The sequence below is a fragment of the Strix aluco genome, chromosome 1 (assembly GCF_031877795.1).
Source record: "Strix aluco isolate bStrAlu1 chromosome 1, bStrAlu1.hap1, whole genome shotgun sequence".
Taxonomy (NCBI): Eukaryota; Metazoa; Chordata; class Aves; order Strigiformes; family Strigidae; genus Strix; species Strix aluco.
Window position 1 is genome coordinate 114620110 of NC_133931.1, and position 21974 is coordinate 114642083.

The window sequence follows — 21974 nt, forward strand, 5'->3', positions numbered from 1 at the left end:
CCTTCAGCTTTGTGGCAGTAGATGCAGATTACACAACAATTGTCTTGACAAGGGAAGGCGTACTGAAAGTCTTGTATCCTACTTCCATTTTAAATACCGCAAACACCTGTAATCTGTCTTTTGTGGATTTGCATGCCTAGGAAGAACAAACGTTTTTCAGGCTTAACAAATCATTGGCCTTTATCATAATATCAACCATGCATATTTTTACTGCTTAACAGGTGATATGTTGCTGCTTTAGTCCCAGTAAAACAACATTAGTTTTTGCTGGAACAATAGATGGTTCATTGCTGGTGTGGGATCTTCAAGAAGACTCAAGAATGCACCCTCATATGATGATCAGTGAAACTGACTGGACGTTTAGAGTTCCAACATTTTCCACTGGTTAGTATCTGTGTATTCTGATCAGTCATTTTGTGGGCAGTGAAACAATTCCAGTACTTATTCTTCTAAGAACACTCTTTCTTAGTAGCCTAGTTTAGCCATTTCAGAGATGATATTTAGTCTAGTAAAAATTGCCAGTAAAAATAGCTGTAAAGAAAAGTGAGCCAGCTCGATATGCAGCAAGCAGTGAGAATAGAGAGGTGAACCAGATGTAGAACCTAAGGACCACTGTAAAATTAAAATGGACTACTCAGCTACTACCTCATCTGAAATCATTAGCATAGTCAATTTTCATCATTTTATCTCATTTATATAATTTATATTTATTTAATATAACTTACAATTCTTTTTTATCTACATATCAACACACATATTAAGATGTAATTAAAAAAAATGAAAGCAATTTAAGACTGTAAAACAGTTTCTCAAATGTCATTTAAAGGTCACAGTCTGTACAAATTGTCACCCAAGTCTTGATGTTTCTATAAGATTGCATGCAAGATACAAGCATAACTTAGAAGCAGTGCAGTGCTACTCTTGTGGGTTCTAGAGAGCTATTAATCTCCTCCTAATGTAGATATCTGTATATGGTTAGCTGGATTGATTGTATTGATTAGATTTAATTCATTACAGATATTATACAGCTGTCTTATATGTAGATACATTTTAAGTGTCTTAATCTTTGATCTGAATCTCACCCTTCTGCAGTTCTAAAATTCCACTTATGTAACTTTATGACTTCTGGATTCTATCTAGATACACTAAAAGTTGAGTCAGGATTGTGGGGTTTTTATTGCCAATTTATCAATTATTGTAGTAATGTAAGATCTAGGAATTTCTCATATTTTCATTGCATATACAACTGTCTTTTTACAATACTATTGGTTCAACACGTATGGGGATCACATCATTAGAGACAAGAAGTGTATGAAGGCTAAATGTCAGAGGTGATCTATATAATGGAGTAAGTTGAATTCTGACTTCCATAGTCAGAAGTCAGTTACTTTTAGTCTTTTGTTGAAGGGATTCTGAAGCTCTGACCACACTTTGGGACCCAAAAGTTCTCTGGTTCGATATCTCTAGAAATGTATCAACTGCATGTTGGAGCAAAACCTGGACATACAGTTTCCTGTCATCCAGCTTGTCACATGAGCAAAATCTCTAGCACTGGGGCCAGTTGGGAGCTGTAGCATGCTCTTTGCAGGTTCTTAATGGCGGAGAAGCACAGCAACAAAAAATAATGTGGAATTCATTTGTTGCATTGTTTAGCTATGGCCTGAATTAGTGTTGCATACATATTGGGAAGCCAGAAGAAAGTTTACGTTTCAAAAGTGCTTGTGGGTGACCTCCTTTCATCCTTTGACATTTACTTGTCATTGCATTTCTCTTTTTTTCTACATTTCTGATCCCTTAATGTAAGATCAATATAACATAGGCTTTTATATCTTTTCTTACAATACAGGGATGAAAAATTCAAAAGTTACAGAGGTTTATTTAGGGCATATAGCTGACATACTAGAAGATGCAATCCAAAGTACTTCACTCTGCATTTGAAATGGTGTATGAGATCCATAAAATTTTATGAATCTGATGGAAATGAATGGATCTTCATGCCTCTTTCCAATGTTTGTCATTGCAAATTTAAAGGGAGAAGCAAGTCATTAATCTTATTGATGTTTTCATTGTATGTAGTTGTACGTTGAGAGACTGGGAATGAGATGTACATACCAGCATTTGTCTCAATCTTAATTATAAATTAGTGCCATTTTTCCTGACACTGTGCTGTACCCTAGACTGAAAAATAACATATAGCAATATTTTTGTAAATAATTTTATTACTGCAAAATAAGTCCTGGATTTTTTTTGTGTACAGGTGCTACCATTTAACTTACACTGAAGTATTATTATTTTTCTAAATGTCTAAATTTTTCACCACATGCAGAAAATCCTCTTTTGTTCACAAGTGTATCTAATTGCAGTAGCCATGTAAACGTAAACGTTAGTTGGCTGTTGATAGACTTTTAATTTTTTTAGTAGATCAAAGATGCTTGGTCTTGCGTTGCACGGTGAGCTGGTAGTCAAATGTATGTATACAGTTTCATGTAGTTGCTTATATAAGCAAGTGTTTTTTATGCTGTATACTTAGGAAGCTTTATGCCTTTAGTCTTAAATGAGATTAAGTTCAGCACACAGAGCAAGTCCAGAAATCAAGAGTATCTGACAAAGAATGCATATTGGAATACCTCTAAATATACATTTACTTTAAAATGTTATTAAAGGGTAAATACATATTTTCTTTTGGTGAATTATTTGTTTCAGCATAGTTACATTCTATTAAATAATACTATGTAAGAGTAATTTTTCTTCAATTTTGTCTTTTCTATAGTAAGCAGTGATTTATTTCTACCTCTATTATTTATGGAGCTTGAAATGAACATAATTCCTTTCATGGTAACCCTGCAATGGCAGATTTTAATGAAATGTCTGGTACAGTGGCATAAATGGTGCAGCAGTCATTTGGAAAATGAGAAGTAAATACAAATGGTGAAACATCAATTTATCTAGTAGTATTTTGTTAATTTAGGAAACAGTTTGCAGTATTTTATTTGAGACTTTTACAAAGTAATTCTTTGTGAAGTTATTATTTGCCATTCTTTATAATCGTCATTTTCCCATAAGCCAAAAAGTGATTAGGGTTTTGTTGTTGTTTGTGTTAAAAATAATAGAGTGTTTACCTCTCACTGCCCTTAACTACAGATGGTGTTCTAAACTCGGTAAACCACAGCTCTCCTATATTAGCAGTGGAACCTATCTCAACCTCTCTCTACACTGATCAGAGATACGGGCTCTCAAGCCTCTCTTCTCAGGAGGGTATGTAAGCTGCTCTTCAAAGCATCAGTACGTCCGAGTCTTTCTTTAGGTATCTAGTGAAACAAATATATCATGGCCAAAATCCAGTTTATAATTCTATTCTGCCACTTGTCTGTAGTATTAGTTGCATACAATATTCATGTTTATTTTCTGCTCTCTTTTTTATGTAATGTTCATTCAGTTTCACATCAGATGTGGGTGCATGCTTGTTATAATGTCTATTTTCAAGACAATATTTTGTTCTTCCATGATAAAACAAGTTATCTCTCAAAAACTGCCTTTAGAGAAGTCATTGTGCTTCTGTAATGTCTTTGAAGAAATCAGAATGCCTTTAGAGACGTCTTAGTGCTCCTATAATGTCAACCCCCCCCCCCCATCTAAAAAGGTGAAACAACTTGCTTATATCTGAAAGCATTTACAATATGTGACTGTACTTGGTGGTTCTTCCTGTGCCTTTTGCCTAATTTTTTTATGACCAACCTCTGCAAAGAAACTTTAATCCTTATATTCCCAATTCTCAGTCAGTGTGCTAGAGGAGACATTATTTATTTCCATTGCAGATTTTCACATTGAAATCCTTAGTAGTCCAAAGAACTGTGCTGCATATTGCAGGTTTTACAAGATTTCATCTATTGCACTTTATGTTCTGTTCCAAAGTCCATGCAGAATCCAGACATTTTAAAAGATGAAGACAGAGAACATCTGCTTATCTGATAGGACAAACTGAACATACTAGTTTCATGCTTTTTTTTTTCCCTTAGTAGAATTAGGGCACTTTCCTTTTTTATGCAGCTGAAAGGATCATAAAAGTTTCAGAGAATGTATTAACCTAGGAAATGTTTCAAATTCTTTGATATCGTTCAGGATGAAGGTCAGTGTATGAATATAAATTGTTATGATTTCTTCCATAGAAATGTCAGGCCCTCCATTTCAGATAGCTTCAATGGATGAAAATGGAATCCTCAATATGTGGGTGAGTAATATATGTATGAAAAGAGAGAGTATCATGTTGGAATAATAAAATGCTTCTTCAAATACAGCAACCCATCCAGAATTTCTGATGAGAATTTCCTCCCTGAAAAGTACAGCAACACTAGCTATTCTGTTGAAATTTTCCTCAAAATTTTTGACCTGACTCCCTACTGCCATGATGTTATCCTTAGGCAAAACTATTAACAGGTACATGAATTCATGAGAACAGGCAATCAGTAGTTCTGCTTCATAGGAATATGTCACATATTTCTATTAATTAAATAACAGACCTCGGTCCTCTTTCACCCACCCACTTTATATTATTTGAATCACAGTGGTGTCAGAGACTGTACTGAATGTATGTGAGCAATGAAATTCATAATTTATGTAAAATAAATGTTTAAGAGGCAAAATGTGAAAATCTGTGGGTAAGATTACCCTGCCTAAACTATAATGGGCAGGTAAGCACCAGTTCTGTTGCTCTTAATTACCGTTCTGACAACTTTTCTTTCTAGTGGACATTTTCAGTATTTTTCTGATGCAGCTTTGGCCCAGGTGCCGAACCTGTTGTTTGCACCTGAATTGATCTTGCTTGAGGAACTGAATGGCTCAGTGAATAATAAGGGGATAAAAGTATTTCCTTTCTGTATCACCAGCTAAGTCCCTTAAAGCTCTAAGTGACTTTAGTAGCAACAGATTCAGGTCAGATGATCTACCTTTTCTATGTGAAAAGCACAGGACACAAGTTACAATTCCTTATTTTGGGGTTTAGGGTGGTTTTTTTGTGACCGACCAAACCGACAAGATGCCAACTAGCAATTAAGTGTAGAATGTAACTTCCCATATTCTGCTTTTCAGCAGGGAACATCCAGCAGGCATGTGAAGCTATTTTTAACATTGCAAACATTGACAGTGGATAGAAAATCTATCTGTAATCATTATAACATTAGACCTATCTAAATGTTTCTTTAGAGTTATGTTATACATTATTACAACTAGTTAAAAAACTAAAGTCTGGTAAATATTTATTGCTTATTAATGTTAAATATTGACTTTTCAGGTAGTTGTTGAATTACAAAAAGTGGATTTAGCTGGTTCACAAACTGATTTAGGTGAGTACTCTTCATTAGAGGTAGAATAAAGTGCTTGAGTGTTGAGATTATGAAGTCAGAAGAGAGAGGAAGAGTCAGTAAGGAAAAGATTCATTCTGAATAGGTTATATATCTGATATTTGGGGTTATGGGTTAGGTATCATGAGAGTTATTTTCACTGCTATCTGAATCTCATCTGCTAAATCTGTATTGGTAATTGCCACCAGACAACCACATTTCTTATAATGTCATAGCAGATTTCTGTGTCCTCAACAGCTTTTTTTCAAAGAATATGAGACTTTATGTCTTTCTTAGTCCTCCTGTTCTTTCTTTAGTTTCAACCAAATCTGTTAGAATGCTTTTGTTGCTTCCTATATCTCCATTTTGCTAATTGTCCTGGAAGTTCTCTTTTGGGTAAGGTACCACTTTTTTGTGAGAAAAAAGTTCCATTGAAAAGTTTCACTCTGTTGTGAGAAAAAAGTTTCCATGAAAAAAGTAAAGAACAAAGTCCAATTAGCCCTTTTTGAGTTATATGAATGAAGAAAATTACATTGTTCTTTGAACAAATTTAGACTCAAGTATTTACCTAAATGGACAAGGCTGTGATTAAAATCCTGATAGTTTTAAAATACATATATAAACAATGAAGTAATACTAACAAACTAGAATGTTTGATCAATTTTCTAATTTATAAGCTCGTGTGCAATGTCTGGCCCTATTAAGCCACTAAAGCTGGGTATTATGTCTGTGGAGAAGTACATTTTAAATCTATGGTCATATTTTTACAGTTTTACTGCCACCAGGATTCATGTTTTTCCCCTTCAAAAAATTCGTGTGTTTGAAGGATTTGAATTATTTATTTTTTTCTCTACTAACAAGTAAAACAGACCAACTTTATGGAAGCATTATTACAGTCTCTCATTCCTATAATTAATTGTCAAAGATCCAAGTGACATAAATGTGCATTTTCACCATTGATAGAATTGGGTTTTACAGAGTGATATTACAGGATGTTATATACATACTGTAAAACTAAAACAAACATATAGTCATGTTCCCCTTTCTCTGTTCTCTTTCTTTGATTTCTGTCAAAGATTACAACTTTTCAGATTTGATTTCTGAAGTAAGCAGTTCCAAATTATGTGAAATTCTTACATATCAAAAGCTGTATTTACAATAAACAATTATGAAATATCCTTTCACTTATTAGCTTGGGTTTTAATTTGATGATAGCACTTTCTTAATGCAAAGTGCTTAAATTAGTTTGAATAATTATTTTATATAATTTTAGGTTTAATTCCTGGAGGGAAAGTGAAGTTAGTACATAGCTCTACTATGGAATTGAATAACAGGTAAGAAAACAGGGTCGTTTAGATTTTACATGTGTATCTCACAAAGCTGATTTTTCCTGTACTTTAGTAATTTGCTGTTATGTAAAATATATTTAACAATATCTTCATTAGTTGTTTAGGGGTTTTTTAATATAGATTTCTTTCTAGAGCTAGTCATAGACATTTTAGATTGAGTTTCTGTATGTACTTGCACAGCTTTAGGAGACAACTTCCTGTATTTATGTCATCTTCTACCTTAATGTTTTTCCTAGCCTTTTCCCGAAGGATGTGCACCAGAGAATGCCCCAGACACTGACTATTAAATTTCTGTCTTCTAATCCTAATCATTTCATTGTTGGAACAAACATTGTGAGTAATGTGATGAAATTAATCTGATTGTTATTTTTTGTTTTGGAAGCTGCCCCATTTACTTGAAATTTTACCAGTAGACTGTATATAAAATGTATAATTTGAGACTATTATTAAAATTTGTTAGCTATTAAAATTTGTTATGTGTAAAGGATCTTTAATGTAGCAGCTCTGTGAATTATTTAACTTTTTCTTGTAGTACTGATAATGCAAATTTTGTTGTGTTTAATTAATTATATTTATATTTTTCACAGGGGCTGGTAGGCCATAGTACAAGACACGATTTAAAAGTTCTTCCAAAGCTATTCAGACCCCAGGAGAGCAGAGTGAGATCAATAAGCATCAACGCAATTGATTTCTTCCCTTTTGGAAAGCCACTATTTTTGGTATGAAAACATTTTAATATAATGCAAGTTTCTTTTTTTTTTTTTTTTATTACTTGCTGAGGGAGGATTTATAATTTGACGTATTTAACTAGACGTGATAGTTGATTTACCTCACTAATTCCAATCTGCCATGAAGGGTGACAGCAAATCCTGTGTCCTGGCATTTAAACTTTGCTTATGTAAAAGGTGGACCATCTAGCTCACAGGAACAAATTACAATCTCACTTCAGCCTTATAACTTATTCTTGTTTTTACTGAAATTCAGAATTGCAAGCAGGTCTTCTGCTGTTAATGAAGCCTCAGCTGTTTCTCACTGTTATCATACATGTCTTAGTGACATAATCATTTTTGAGACAAAATATCTATATTGCTGTGAAATAAAGGTCTGTGGGGCAGCTGTGGGCACTCCCTGTCTTCCATTCCTCTCCACACTGGGCATACCCTTGGGGTATGCCTGGCAGTGTACCATGTGGTCAGGTGTGTTCAAATCTAACCTCAGTAGTTCATATTGACACACCCACTTTATTTGTCGCCCATGTGAAAATTTATTCAATGCAAGTTGAATCTAACTCTGGTAGGATTTTCCATCTGCTTATCTTTGCATATATTTGTACTTGATCCTCTCTTAAAAAGGCTTTCTTTCTAAAATTGCCATGATTTACATGGCTTCATTGGGATTGCCTAAGGTATAAAATGAATGTGTTTGACTACAGTATATGTATTTTATGTCACCACTGTGCAGTCAGAACTTTCTTTTACCAGTAAGGATGTTCTTACCTGTTGCCCAAACACATTTATTTAGAGTGATACTGACTTCTATAAGTTTGTATCTGAAGAGTCCTTTTAAATGTAAGAGCAATTTGCAAAATCACTGTAAAAAGTCATCGTAATTTGAAAATTCTAGCAAGTCTTCCTGATGTAGAGGTAGCCCATGGTAGTAAGAGTAAGTTATTTTCTGTTTGCAAAGAATAGTTTCTTTTCTACCTGGATTAGAGCAAACTTGTAAATTATATACTAGGCAAGACATAGGTTATAAGAAAATATCTGGAAACAGTGATATCTGCCTGTCTTTGGATTTAGTTGTTCATTAAGAATCAGTTCAATACCATTATACTGTTAAGCACAGCCTGTCCTCCTGAAAGCTATTCTTGGTTTTACAGATTACATGTGTCACTAAGTAGCCATCTGAATTGGTCTCTAGGCTCTGACCTCGCCCCAGTTCAGACTACTGTCAAGTTCTGCTGGGTCATAGTATCACTGAAGTTGATAGTTTGAGAACTTTTTTTAAAATAGGAAATTAGGACTTCAACCCAGGATTAGTGGATTAGATTGCTCTAGTACGCTCAGTAGAGAGTTACTGCTTTTGAACAGAAAATTACATTAAAAGTTAAAATCCAGATAGTCCATATAGTGAGATACAAGATATATGTGCCATTCGAGTCAGATAACTAATTTTATTTAAATGTTTGAGATTCCCAAGAATTGAATTGCAGTTTTTATCTTGCTTAGTTTGTTTTGTTCCCAGGAAGTATTTTCTTTTTGACTATGATATAGGTCGGCTGTTCAGATGGAAGTATTAGATTACACCAAATGACATCAGAGTATCCCCTCATGCAGTGGAATGACAGCACAAATGGGCAGCCAATTATTGCCCTGCAGTGGGCTTTAACAAGACCCGCTGTGTTTTTTGTCCTGGATGCATCATCTAGTATTTATATTTGGGATCTTCTGGAAAATGATTTGTTGCCTGTGGCAAAGGAGGCTATTCCATCAGAGAAGTAAGTACATTACATTGCTCTCTTTTTAACAAAAAATTAGTATTATTATCATCTACATTTTGATTAGAGTTTGGATGGGTTTTTTTGCTTGACATTAAATGTTCATTATCATTTGCTTTTCTAACTGTATTTTTAAACTGTTGGAGTTGTGAAAAGAGACTCTAACGAGCTAAATTTCAGTTTATCCTTATTTATTATTTTATACAGTCTGATAAAGGAAAAATAATGTTCTTATAAATCAAAATTAGGTATAGTGTTATCAGTTGGGATGGATGTCTGTACATAAAGCAGTTGCTGTTATATGAAGAGAAAAATTTTATTCCCACTAGAATCACTGGACTGTTTAAGTTCAAAGATGGCTTTGCTGGATCGGGATCAACCACTAAAATAGGCAAGATGTTGGACATTTTAAAATGCCTATATATAGTATGGCTACCAATATAAAGAAATATATTGTGTTCATTGTCACAAGTAAACAGGAATATTTTTGGCTAGCATGTATTCACCAGGACTAACATCAGGGTAGTCTCACAGTACTGCCCCTGTAGTCAGTGCAGAGACCTGGCTATCCTGTAGATTGATGCAGAAAAGCAGTTTAATTTAGCCTTTCTGAATTATAGTCTTGATGATTCTTTTTCCTCCTTGCTGGGAGCCCTGCTGGGAGACTCTGTCTTCCCTAGGTTTAAATTAGTCTTGGTGAATATCCCTGTAACTGAAAGGTTTTCTCGTAGCCTTGTAAACTGTAGCAAAGTGCTTCTAGTTTTGGGAGAAATTTTTAAACTTGTTACACTGTGCTGGAAAATACCATAAAACATAGTTCATTTTTATGGCTTGAAAAAGTTTGTAAGTCATGATTAGAAATTGATGATGGAATCTGTGAACAGGGGAAGAATTGCCTGTTATATTTGCATTAAATGACTGCAACTGGTAAAAAGCTAAAGAACATGCTGGGACTTGAAATAGTGAGGAATATTACACTGTGATGAGCAGAAAAAATGAATCATTTAGTTAACTATAAGTAACCTGCTAAAAACATGTTTGAAAACACCAATTTCTATTAGTTTTGCCTCAATTAAAAAACATTCTCCTGTTCTTTTGGTTTCAGTATTGTGACTATGGCTTTACTGGGAGAACCAGAAAAAACAAATGGATTGTTAGGCATTGCACTGGCCAAAGAATCTGGGCAGATAGATGTTCAGTGTGTAAAGAAGAAGTGGGCATTACCTCAGCCTGACGAATCTGAAAAACTACAGTTGATTTTATTGCAGTCTTTTTAGAAACAGTATACCTGTCTGGGTGTACAAATTGTTGCAAAATACTTAGATTATTTTGGCTTCAGTTAAAAGATTTGTAATGTAATTTTGTATTTGTATATAACTTGTATACATTTTAAAGAATATCAATACAACAGTTCAGCTGAAATGATATATTTTATCATAAAAATGACAGAAACAAATTTAGCATTATTGTACTCAAAAAGATGATGAACTATATTTCATTATTGAAAGAACTCTAGTTGTACATATTTTTTTTTTAAATACTGAAAATATATTCCTATAAATTACACTGTTGTTTCTCATTATTCTGCTTTGAAGTAAAAAGTCCTTTGGTGAGCATAAAGTTGTGCCTCTGTGTAAGCAACCTGAATGTATGGAGCTTTCTACCTCTGGACCTTTTACACACTTACACTTGCTAAAACTTATATCCACCTAAAAACATTACGCAAACAGGTCAGAATACAAATTTACATCGCATGATATCTTACTTCTGATTTTGACCCTGAAACTTTGCAAAAGGAATATCTGACCAACTCAGGTTGTCCTGATATGTATGCTACCTGTTTGGATCAAGCTGTGTTAACAGTATGCTTGTGAGATTTACTGAAATTCTAAATTCTTTGGGGTTTCTGATGTAAAACAGAAGATACTGACCTGAATACTGAAAATGTCTTTAACTTCTGTAGCCTAACAACTTCTGATTTAAAGATTATGAGGAAAACCATGATTAAATGAGCATGGATTCAGGGAAAAAAAGGACAATTGAAAGATAATGTGTTCAGAATTTAGTGAACATATATTTTAGGTACCCTCTCCTTCTAAAATAGACTGAAATAATTTGTAAATTCTAATTAGTTCATTGCAAATGTTTTTTATGTAAATTGTTACTTAAATTGAGAAAACTCAAAGTGACCACATGATGGTGCCAAGTCACAGCAGTAAAACAGGAGTGCCTTATATAAACAGCATACACCACTTCGGGAGTGAATCTGTTGTAGTCCATTGTATGTTCCTCTTTCCTGAAAAGCAGCAGCTGCAATCCAGAGAGCCTGATGTCGGAGAGATGCGTATTTCACAGACCATTTTCACTATCCTAGTTCCATGGTCAGTGACAGATTTTTTTTTTTATGTGCATAAACACAAATGACTCTCCTCATCTTCATTGTTGGGTTTATACTGTAATAATATACATTATAAGTTAAATTAGAAAAGCAGCAACATGATCAATTAAAAATGAGACCCTATATATGAAAGAAAAAAAGTTCACTGTTAATTCCAAAGTATTTTCATATCCATATCATTTTACTGGTAGCTCTGATATGTGTGCATATGCACACACATTCTATTGTATGATCTTTATATAGGATGTAAACACTACCATCATGATACATTTAAAATAGCCCCAATAAATATATTTCTATCTCACCTGTGGGCAATTTTCTTAACAGTATGAACTGTAGTTAAAACAACTGACCCATATAATAGAGACTTACCATTCAAATGATATAAAAGTTAAATCACCATCCACCCATATTAATAACTTTTATAAAATGTAACATCTTGCTCTTAAGCCAAAAAATCCTGGCAGCAAGGCTGAAAAATTTTAAATATGCAAAATAACAGAAAGTTTTGGATAAACGTCTGCTTTTATTTGCCACTTTATGAATGTGCTTTGAAAGCCTTTTCTATTTAGAACATAAATATTAATATTGTTTTTATTGGATTTTGTCATCTCACAGATGGGAATATGAAGTTTTCAGTAGCTGAGTAATAAGTTAACTGAGGAACAGAATTCTTGAATCAGATGGCTGATTTCTTACAACTGTTTAGAAATGCTTTTATTAACCTGTCAGCCTATATTTGCAGTAGAGCTTGGGAAAACAGGAATAGCATGACTGTTGTTCTGTACCAGAACACTTCTTTTTAATTGTACTGAAGGTGACCATCCTACCCAATGCAATTTTGTCTTAATTAATCATAGCTGTCATTTAGTTAAGATGTGTTGAAGGATACAGGAGCATTGTAGCTTCCGTAGCAATGAGGGAATATTCTGCTAGCTGGAATATTTTTAAAAGAACACATTTAAATCATAAAAATAGTTATTCTTTTTAAAGGCAGTTGCTTTTTTTCTGAGGAGTTGGAAAGTCTATCTAGGTCTGTTCTAGGTGCAGAAATTGGCTGGACTAAAGCAAATACTAAAGTATCATTGAATTACACAGACTGTTGGAATAGGACTACGTAAAATTCACTCATGAAGTAACCAGAATTTGACCATCAGTGGCATGCTTGGTGGCATGCAAACTAAAAAAAGTTATGAAGATACTGGGACAGAAAATTGGCTAATGAGCCATATTTTCATTGCTAGTTTAATTTCCAATCGGGCTTACCAGGATTCTGTTTATAGACAAATATGCGTTTATCTGTGTGTTTCTGAGCCTCCTTGGCTGTGAGAAGGCAGACAGCAATTCCCTTTACAGTTCCCCTTAAAAAAATCAGCTAACTTATCTTTTGCTAGCAGTTCCTGAAGGTTTCAGAAAGTATATCAACAGAAAATCTCTTACCCTAATTCCTGATGTAGGCCTCTTCTTGCATTATTCAAACTGCTATAGCAGTCTTGATGTTACAATATATGAAGTGGTGATTTAGGTGCAGCTCTGTGAAAGCTGAGTAGCATGTGGAATTATTTATACTTTTCTTTTTTTAATGTTACATGAAATATCCCCCAGTGCTGGAAGCTCAACATTATTCAGACCGTACTGAAATTGAATAAATAAGATATCTGCTTGCTGCTGTGGAGAGAAACTGAAGACATCCTCACAGTGTCACCCAGGCCTTCCAGTTGCCAATCATGTCCTCTTTATGAAGGGAAAAAAAATACATTGTCAGTGTCTGATGCTTCAGCAATTGCAGTGTAGTTCACAGCATTTACCATTCTTTAAGCTGTTAAACCAAAGCAAAGTTCACTTGACACAGTAATAGTTACATCCCACAGGATTTTATAGGTGGAAATAGAGTACCAGCAAAAGACAATCATATCAATTATAGAAATTGTACTCCTGATTATGTTTTGCAAAAGCTTAGCATGAAGGAGGAAGTGTTTACATATACTCTTAGTGGTAAAAATAATATTTTTCTTATTTAGATCAGCCATGCCTAGCATTAGCTATTTTTAAAGAAGTAGGCAAATGCAGTTATGCAAATAGTTGTTGACTGTGGCTGGGAGGAAGGAGATGCTTCTTTCCCTCCTTGCAGTATTTTCCACAGCCTTTCCCTACACACCCTGTGATTCATTCAGCCTTTCCTCTTCATGTTCTGCAGCCACTGGTACCAAGCCCACTATACTGTGGATGAAAAGATGTCCCTTAATCAGATCACCTGAGATCTTGAACGGTTTTAAAGTGTTTTTATAGCTGGCACTGGAAGCTGGAGATTTTTGCCTCCACAGCAGATACTGCATTGGCAGTAGCAATGCAGTCTTTCTCTGTGTCTGACAATGTGCAGTAGTGAACCAGTCTGTAATGAAATAATTTCTTTATACTTCTTTATGGACCGAATTGAAGCCAGCCGAAATCAATGGAAATATTCCCATGTATATCTTGCCTATACAGGTTTCTCCTATACCAGCTGTGAAAAGTAACAGTAAATTTCTCACTGCAGGTCTTTATTTTTTCTGTATTTATATACATGTATTTGTAGGCACTGATTGTCTCCCTGCTGCCCTCCCTACCCCGCAACACACATGCTTTTCTCTCAGTTTGCTTTCAGAAACTATATTGTTTTCTCTTGGATGGTCAACATTAATATTGGTTTGATGCCAACAACTGTCACCTGAGAGAGGTAAAAGCAGTCAATCTATTTTCAGTAGTTTAAGGTGGTTTAAGTGGAAAAAAATCTCTGAATAAGTGTTGAAAAAAGTAATTTGTAAATCCAGTAAAATGCTCAGAATGAATTGAATGGCACAAAACAAGGAGAGTTCAGGTGTGTGCGAGACCAATTTCCAGCTGCTAACAGTGTCCAGGCCTGGCCGCCCCGCCTCCTTACTGAGGTGGATTATGCTAAATCCTGAAAACTATTGCATACCTGTGCTGTTAGGATATTACATGAGTATGAGGCATGAGGAAGTCTAGTGTCTACAAGATCTAGATTCAATTTCCATCCCTTTCAAAATTTCCCATGTTCCGGGGAGCACTGTCTCTCCCTGGCCAGGCAAGGGAAGAGTTTATCCACCGCTGCTCTTGCATGGCTGCCGTTTGGTACGACTGTGGTGCACCTGAGCATTTGCAGCAAGACAAGGCCAGCTCAGAGCGTCCTGCTTTCCATCAAATCTGCTTTTGGGACAAGAAGGGAACATGTGAAATACATGTTTAATTGTCCCTTCTTGTCCTCTGTGATGATGCTAGTTCAGACACTCCAGGGGCTAATTACAAATTTTCCATTTATAATCAGAAACACATTTTCTTCACAAAATATGGTTTATCAGTTTCAGTGGCTTAGTGCAATGTGGTCCTGAGTTAAACTGACAGACTGCCTGAGGGCATCAGACCAGATTTATGGTGGTAGACTAGAGTCCAATTGGTAGAATTGATGGGCTTGATTTGGAGCACAAGGAAATCTGTGCTTTTTTCTTCATATTGGTTATTGACGCAGTGTCAAATACAGACTTGAATAAAAGCAGTAACACTTGTACATAGTTAGGAGAATCTGTATTTTTCATGGATGTAGCTTAAACTTTTTGACACTGTGCCATTAAACTGATGGAATTTCAGCTCCAAATAAATCATATCCTATTATAAATTAAAGCAGCCTAAGTGCTCTGTTTTCCAGTTTTACAGTGGTGCAAGCCAATTGAAAACACTGGTGATACCCTAGTAAAAGCAGGAGTAAAGTAATATTGTAATAGCCTATACTACCCATTGACATTTGTAACATGATTATTTTTCACCTTTAGTTGAACCCTTACTTCTACTGGTTTCATTAAATTTGGTGATATATTTGTTGCCCTTTACTCCCAGATGTCAAGTGGTTCTTGCTTTTAGGAGTCTGAAATATAACAGCTTCATTGGAAACTAATCCCATGCACAGGTCAGACAATCTGTTGCTGATGAATAGGTTTAATACAATAAATGAAAAGCAGTTAGAATATATTATTAGTCTTTTTAGTCAAGCCTTGAGGTGGCTACAATGTTCTTTAAGAGGTATTTTCTCTTAGCCAAAACTTCTGCTTCACCAGCTGATAATTTCCCTGCATTTCCTCTTTTATGTTGTCTGTCTTGTGACCAGGCAAAACCGTTCGACTCATCTAGACCACAGTTGTTTCACATCAGGGATTTCATAACTTGCCCCTAACTCAAACTGCAATGTTTTTTATCCCTGTTAAAAAAAAAAAAAAAGACATAACAGCAGCTGATTAGACACATATTTTGAAAGCCGCGTTTTTAATCCACTTGGTTCTTTTTGGAGACAGACGAAGAGAGAGCTGGGTAAAATACCTGTGTTGTTTAGAACATGGAGAAACTCTTCCAGAGGCTTAGGGAATGGATAGTCCATGATAAGATATTTGCTGTCATATTTAAATAGCAGACTCAAACAGTGGACACTTACAATGAGTTACATAAAGATTTGAATTACTGTGACTGCACTTGGTAGTGCAGATTTCAAATGCCATATCTTAACGGCAGAGAATTAAGAGAAAAATTTAATAAACTTTCCTCATCTAGAATAATCTTTGACAACCAGTTGAGAGTCAAGTTCTATTGTGCTGTTGAAAAGAGTAACCAAGAAAGTCTTTGTCTCACAGAGCTTATATGAGGTAGGTGGAAAAGATTTTTTTTTGATTGCTACATTTATTTGCAGTGCAACATGATACTTTTAATGCCCATGCAGTTGAGCCAAAGGACAGACTGATTAATACCAGAAAAGTAGGATAAAGAAAAAAATGGATCTGAAACTGCCCTTCTAACCTTCATTTAGAAAATTAATGATTACTGGGGTTACTTTAGATATCCAACTATTTTTCACGTTATAAGACAGTGTCAAAGGGCCTCATTTAAAGATTAATTAATCCAAAATGGTGAAATTCACATTGAGTATAACGAAATTCCTTCACTAGGATTATTGGGGTTGGAACGCAGGACCTAGGTTACAGAAAGCCAGTGCATTACTGTAGATTCCCTAAATTTCCTTAGGCTTTTAGTTTACTTGCTCAATACTTAGCATTTTGGTAGTTCAGCAAGGTCAATTCATTAAGCAAATACATCATTAATTATGTTGTGGCTGCATGGGATCCATGCTGTACAGATATAGCTGAAACTACCTATCCACAATCTTCAAGGACATTAAGAGTAGTTTACATTTAAGCTCCAATTTGCATTCTTTTCATATTTTATGTATATAAGCATTTCACAGCATACTACATTTCATATCCTTGTATCCATGTCTTTGAAAACAAAACACTTCACTTTGATGTCTTTACTGATCCATGAAGTTTAAGGTCTTTCTAAAAAATCTGTCTATACATGAAAATAGCCATATTCAGACATCAGGTGGATCGTATACCATCCACATGGACCAACAGCAAATGCTGAAGAAAGAAATACAGAATAACACAGGAAGCATACAATGATACTTTTCTTCCAAGTATGGTATGTCTTCCAAGCTTCTGGCAATCTGTGGCATAGGAATTTTCTGACTCAGATGGCAGCAGATCACAGTGTTTAAGAGAAAGAGGGGCATTTTTTTTCCATTAATTCATGCAATAACTTTAAAAGCTATTTTTATTTTTGCCTTCAAAAATGTTGTGGCAATATATTCCATACCAAAACCACATAATTACACTGTGTAAATAAATGCTTCTGTTATAAGCCTACTGGCTGATCAGTTTCATTAACTATGTCCTAGATCTTGTATTATGTGAAAAGGGAAACTTTAGCTGAGAAACAAATAGGGAAATTATTCTTTCCCATACTATCTCTATTAATGACTTCTCACAGGGAAACTCTTCCAAATATTCATCATTCATCTCTATGTTGAGATAGATTGCATTTAGAGCACGATTTAGGCTCAAATGTTGTCTCACTTTCAACTACAAAGGTGTGTTCTGTAATAGTCACACCTGGGAATACCAGTAAATTTTGTCAGACCTTGCTCTGAGGACACTTGCTTAGATAGGGAAATTAGATGTGTGTTGAAATTAGCCTCCAGCAGAGACTGGGAGCTTCAGCTCTTGTGCAGTGTAGATGTAGCCTATTTGACTCCAGTAAAGATCCATTAATGGAATATGTCATTACTCTTAAAGTGATCACTCACTTTTTAAAATAAGGAATCCGTATTTTGGCATAGAATAAGGCTAGTGATGTGGTAGGTCGACCAGTTTGATCTCCCCCGAGAAATGAGAAAGCTAGCTTTCATTTAGAGATTGAAGATTTCCAAAGCAGAGCAGAAAGGAAGGAGCATTGCAACTGGAGCAGAACAAGTGACCACTGATGTGAGTGGAGGGGTTACCTTCCTTAGACAAAGAACCTGGCAAAGAACAAATGCCCTGTGATCCAGTGAGCTTGTGAACTCTAAGTTACAGAATCCAAATCTGCACACATCTCAGGGACAGACAAACTCTAGGTTCCCGTGAGTCCTAATGCTCCTTTGGCATAGCTGTACGTGTATCCAATAAGAATCACCTATTAAAGGATGGACTGTCTTTGTCTTAGGTGCTGCTTGACTGATGGTTAGAAAGATTTATCGTTTTGACAACTATAAGTGTGTGTGTCCTTCTAGTGTTTTGGTTCTCAGTGTCTCCAGAGAGACGTTCCATTTCAAAGTGCAAAAATAAAACCAAATGAGTATTCAAGGCTGAGCTAGTTATAGGAGGCTTGGTAGAGTACTTGGGGGAAATGAGTCCTCTGCATAATACAGTGGAAAAGCTGTGACTGTTTAGAAAAGAACAGATTATCTTTGACTTTATAGAAGACAGTAATTCTCCTTTTCTTAATCACGCCTCCATAGGCATCTTTTTAATGTAAGTAATATTTGTTTGATCCATAATATTACCATTTTGAATCTTTTCAGGTTGAAATTAGACTATCAGAATGAGTCAAGGTGTAACACATCAGCAGCTGACAGGTATTGGATTAAACTGGCTCTTAACCACTTTGTAGGAAGTTGTAGAAAAAACCACAATTTGTTGATCAGTATTGACCAATATTGATCTTTGAAGTCAAAGGTCATGGAGAACAGTGACATCATTCAGTTCCTAAGAAAGAACCAAAGACAAAGTATAGTTATCTTGTTTTTAAAACACATTTTCAAATACATTATTAAAATATTGACATGGGAAAGGAATATAGGAAATATTAATCAATGGAAGTTTTAAATATAAATGCTAATTAAATAATATAAGCGTGTATATATATATATATTTATTTCTCTGTATCTAAAACTTAAATACCTGATATCTACATTTAGGTAATTTAGAGATCTAATTTAGATTACAAAAATGCTTAGATTTAGATTAAAAAGCTACTTTGTAAACAGGCACCACCTGCTGTGTAGCCATTACTTCCTCTCAAAGTCAAGCTTGTCCTTACCCGGGGGACCTCAGTCTTGGGTCAGGAAGAGGCACTACTGGTGTCTCTGCCAGGCAAGAGGTGTCACTTATGCATAACAGCAAAACAAGCCAGATTTAGGATTCAGCATTCCCTTAGGTTCCTGGAATGTCCCAGGATAATGGACTTCAGGGTGATGTATTTCAAAGAAGGAGAAAATGTTCCTCCATGACATTGCTTGGAGCTTTTTGTGGCACACTACGATTGACATGTTTCAAATGAACTGACGAGAGACTGAGGCAACATCAGTCACTGTAAATCTCATAAATGTCTTTATCTGTGTCATGGCAGATCTGAAATCTACTCTCCTCAACCCATCACGAGTCTGACAGACTAGAGGTTTCATTATGACAATATAATTTACCTCCAGCTCTCAAATGACAGAGGCAAGACACCAGTTCCATGGTAAAAATTTAATCATGGAAAGCTGCTGAAACTGAAGTTTCTGAAACATTGTTTTAGAAGTTTCTCTGTAACACATTTCTTCGAGATGAAATATGTAATATTGCAGTGTAGAGCAATCTGCACTGCCTTAGAAAGGGCTACACAACTGTTCACTGCTCTGCCTTTCAGCCAGCTTGCACTGAAGCTGACACCATCCCCATGGGCAGGCACTATAGGTATATATAGCAAATGGGCCACAGGGAATCTAAAAGGCTGACAGCTGACATAAGGAAAATCTGCGATGTCAGGCTTATCTAGCTCTGGCTGTTGATATTAGAGTCATTTGCAATATTTCTATAACTTGCATCATTCAGCAGCTGAGTGAGACTTAGAGCATGATTTCCTGGGGGATCTTAGTGTCTGATCTCCAAGAATGGTTATGAAAAGTTTCTAGTAAAAGCAGCATGATTCAAGTGAAATGTAATGGTGAGGCAAGATTAGTAGGTACATATATTTCATAAATGTCTTCCTTTGTGTGAATGAAGATTTGAAATCTTTTCCTCACTCCCATCACTAGTCTGACAGACTGCATTAAAATACACGGATTCTGCAGGGCATGACAGTGAAGGGAAGTGGTACTGCTGTGTCCCAGAAGCAGAATAAAAAATGGGCACAGATTTGGGGTGTTTGCATTAGAATCACTCTGGAAAACACTTGAATTGGTGACCTGTGGACTGCACCTTGGGGGTGCTGAGACTGAGCACCTCTGTTCAGACATCCAGCAAAGCTCTCCTCTGAAAGTGCTACCTGAAATACCTCTACTTTTTTGAGGGGAATCTCAGGACACCAGTTTGGCTGCTGGGGCCACTGATGTATGTGATATAATTATGATAGAAGAACCCTGGGGAGCTGCCAGTGAAGGGAAAGGGCATGAAGTTGGGAAGCTCACCCCCGTGGTGGTGAGGAGGAAGGAGCAGGAAGGCAAGCAAGTGCTATATGGACAGGATATGTTCAAGCTACACATTCCCTCCTCTTACATCAGACATTTCTGCATCTTGCACATATGCTCTTAACTGCCCAGACTAGGACCCACAAGTTGTTCACTGATGAAGCTTTCCAAATTTCTGATTTGTTCCTTCCAATATTGCCCAATCAGATCCTTCAGAGGAGAAATCAAAATATAATTAAAGAAACAAATCTTGCTGTTGAATGACTTACTTATAATATCAGGCTGAGAGATCAAACAAACAAGTCCCATTTACTTGAAACACTGTTGAATGCTTCAACATCTTGTGATGCATAATCACACTATCTTCCAGCATTTGCCTTTACTAGAGTAAAGGGGAAAAAAACCAACTCACAACCAAAGTGCCTTGTAATTGGCTTCAGAGCAACAAATACACAAGTTCAGGTCTGAAGAGCTAAGGCTTGGACAATAAGCCCAAGCCAGAGTTGACCTATAGATGAATCCTGTACATTTTATAACTGATAACCATTGTGCTAATAGGTATTATACTAAGTTATAGCAAACCAACTATTCTGATGTAAAAGGTGGGAATACTGAAGCCTGAGCAACAGGCCCTGAACTGAAACTGCTAACTCCGTGTGTAGTCATTAGTGAAATATGCATAGAAGATGTAGCTTAAACATCATAAAACATGTCTATCTTGAATGTATCCTTATATTTCTTTATGTGTGAGCAAGATAACAAGGCCACAGAAACAGTTGTCTGGCCTTGTGACCTTGCTCATAAATTAACTAGATAAGCAGGGAAACTCCCTTAGCTTCTCCCTTAAGCCCTGGCCAGGCTCTGGGGGGAACCTAACGTGAGATGAAAACCAGATATTTCCGCTTAAAACAAAGGTGCCAGCTATTCTGGCTTACTGATTTTTAGGTATATAAGGCTGGACCTGCTCACAGCGACTTTGGATGCCTCACCTACGGGTGGACGCACTGCGTAGGATTTCCCACTTGCAGGGAAAGGTTCTCCAAATCCTCGCTGTAACCGGGGCTCCCCACCGACTGCGGATCTGGATGATGGTAACGTATGCAAGTGGTGATGTATCTTTCTTAATCACTATTCTCTCTCTCAAGTAGTAATGATTTGATGCATTACCCTGTATTTTCCTATTTGTTTAAGTGCACTGTTCTGTCTTTTCTTACTGTATGTTTTCTGTATTATTCTGTTATATTATTTAGTTATTTCTAGTAAAATACGCCTGCTCTTTTCACTCTGGTGTCTGAGTTTAATTGATATCCCTGATCAGCAAAACAAGGTCTAGTGGAAGAATTCAGGAGGAGGAGATGGATCACAAAGTCCAGTTGTAGTAGCTGGAGCATTTAGAGATACTGAATTAGAAAAAAAAATAAATGCACCAAACAACTAGATGTACCCACAGTTCTTAGACTTAGAGTGAGATTTTTTTTATATTATGTTTATTAGTCTCTTTTTGTTGTCAGTTTGTAACTAGAAATTCGATTGCTCATCTAATCAAGATGAATCGTTGTTTTGCCCTTGCCTAGTGTTTGTTAAT

General features: G+C 35.8%; 1 protein-coding gene across 4 annotated transcripts in view; it reads left to right on the forward strand.

Annotated features, from left to right (window-relative positions):
* The window catches only part of DYNC2I1 (dynein 2 intermediate chain 1), a 46457-nt gene extending 25041 nt beyond the window's left edge, over positions 1-21416 (forward strand). For 3 of the 4 annotated variants that reach the window (XM_074831710.1, XM_074831711.1, XM_074831726.1), the window contains 9 exons: positions 222-384; positions 3142-3255; positions 4167-4228; positions 5288-5339; positions 6610-6670; positions 6922-7018; positions 7273-7404; positions 8959-9182; positions 10288-10746. In XM_074831710.1, the coding sequence (XP_074687811.1) occupies positions 222-384; positions 3142-3255; positions 4167-4228; positions 5288-5339; positions 6610-6670; positions 6922-7018; positions 7273-7404; positions 8959-9182; positions 10288-10459 (1077 nt within the window). In that variant the 3' untranslated portion in view covers positions 10460-10746. Of the gene's footprint in view, positions 1-221; positions 385-3141; positions 3256-4166; positions 4229-5287; positions 5340-6609; positions 6671-6921; positions 7019-7272; positions 7405-8958; positions 9183-10287; positions 10747-21334 lie in introns of those variants that run through there. The other variant, XM_074831718.1, reaches the window with a different exon arrangement.
* The last annotated feature ends 558 nt before the right edge of the window (positions 21417-21974 follow it).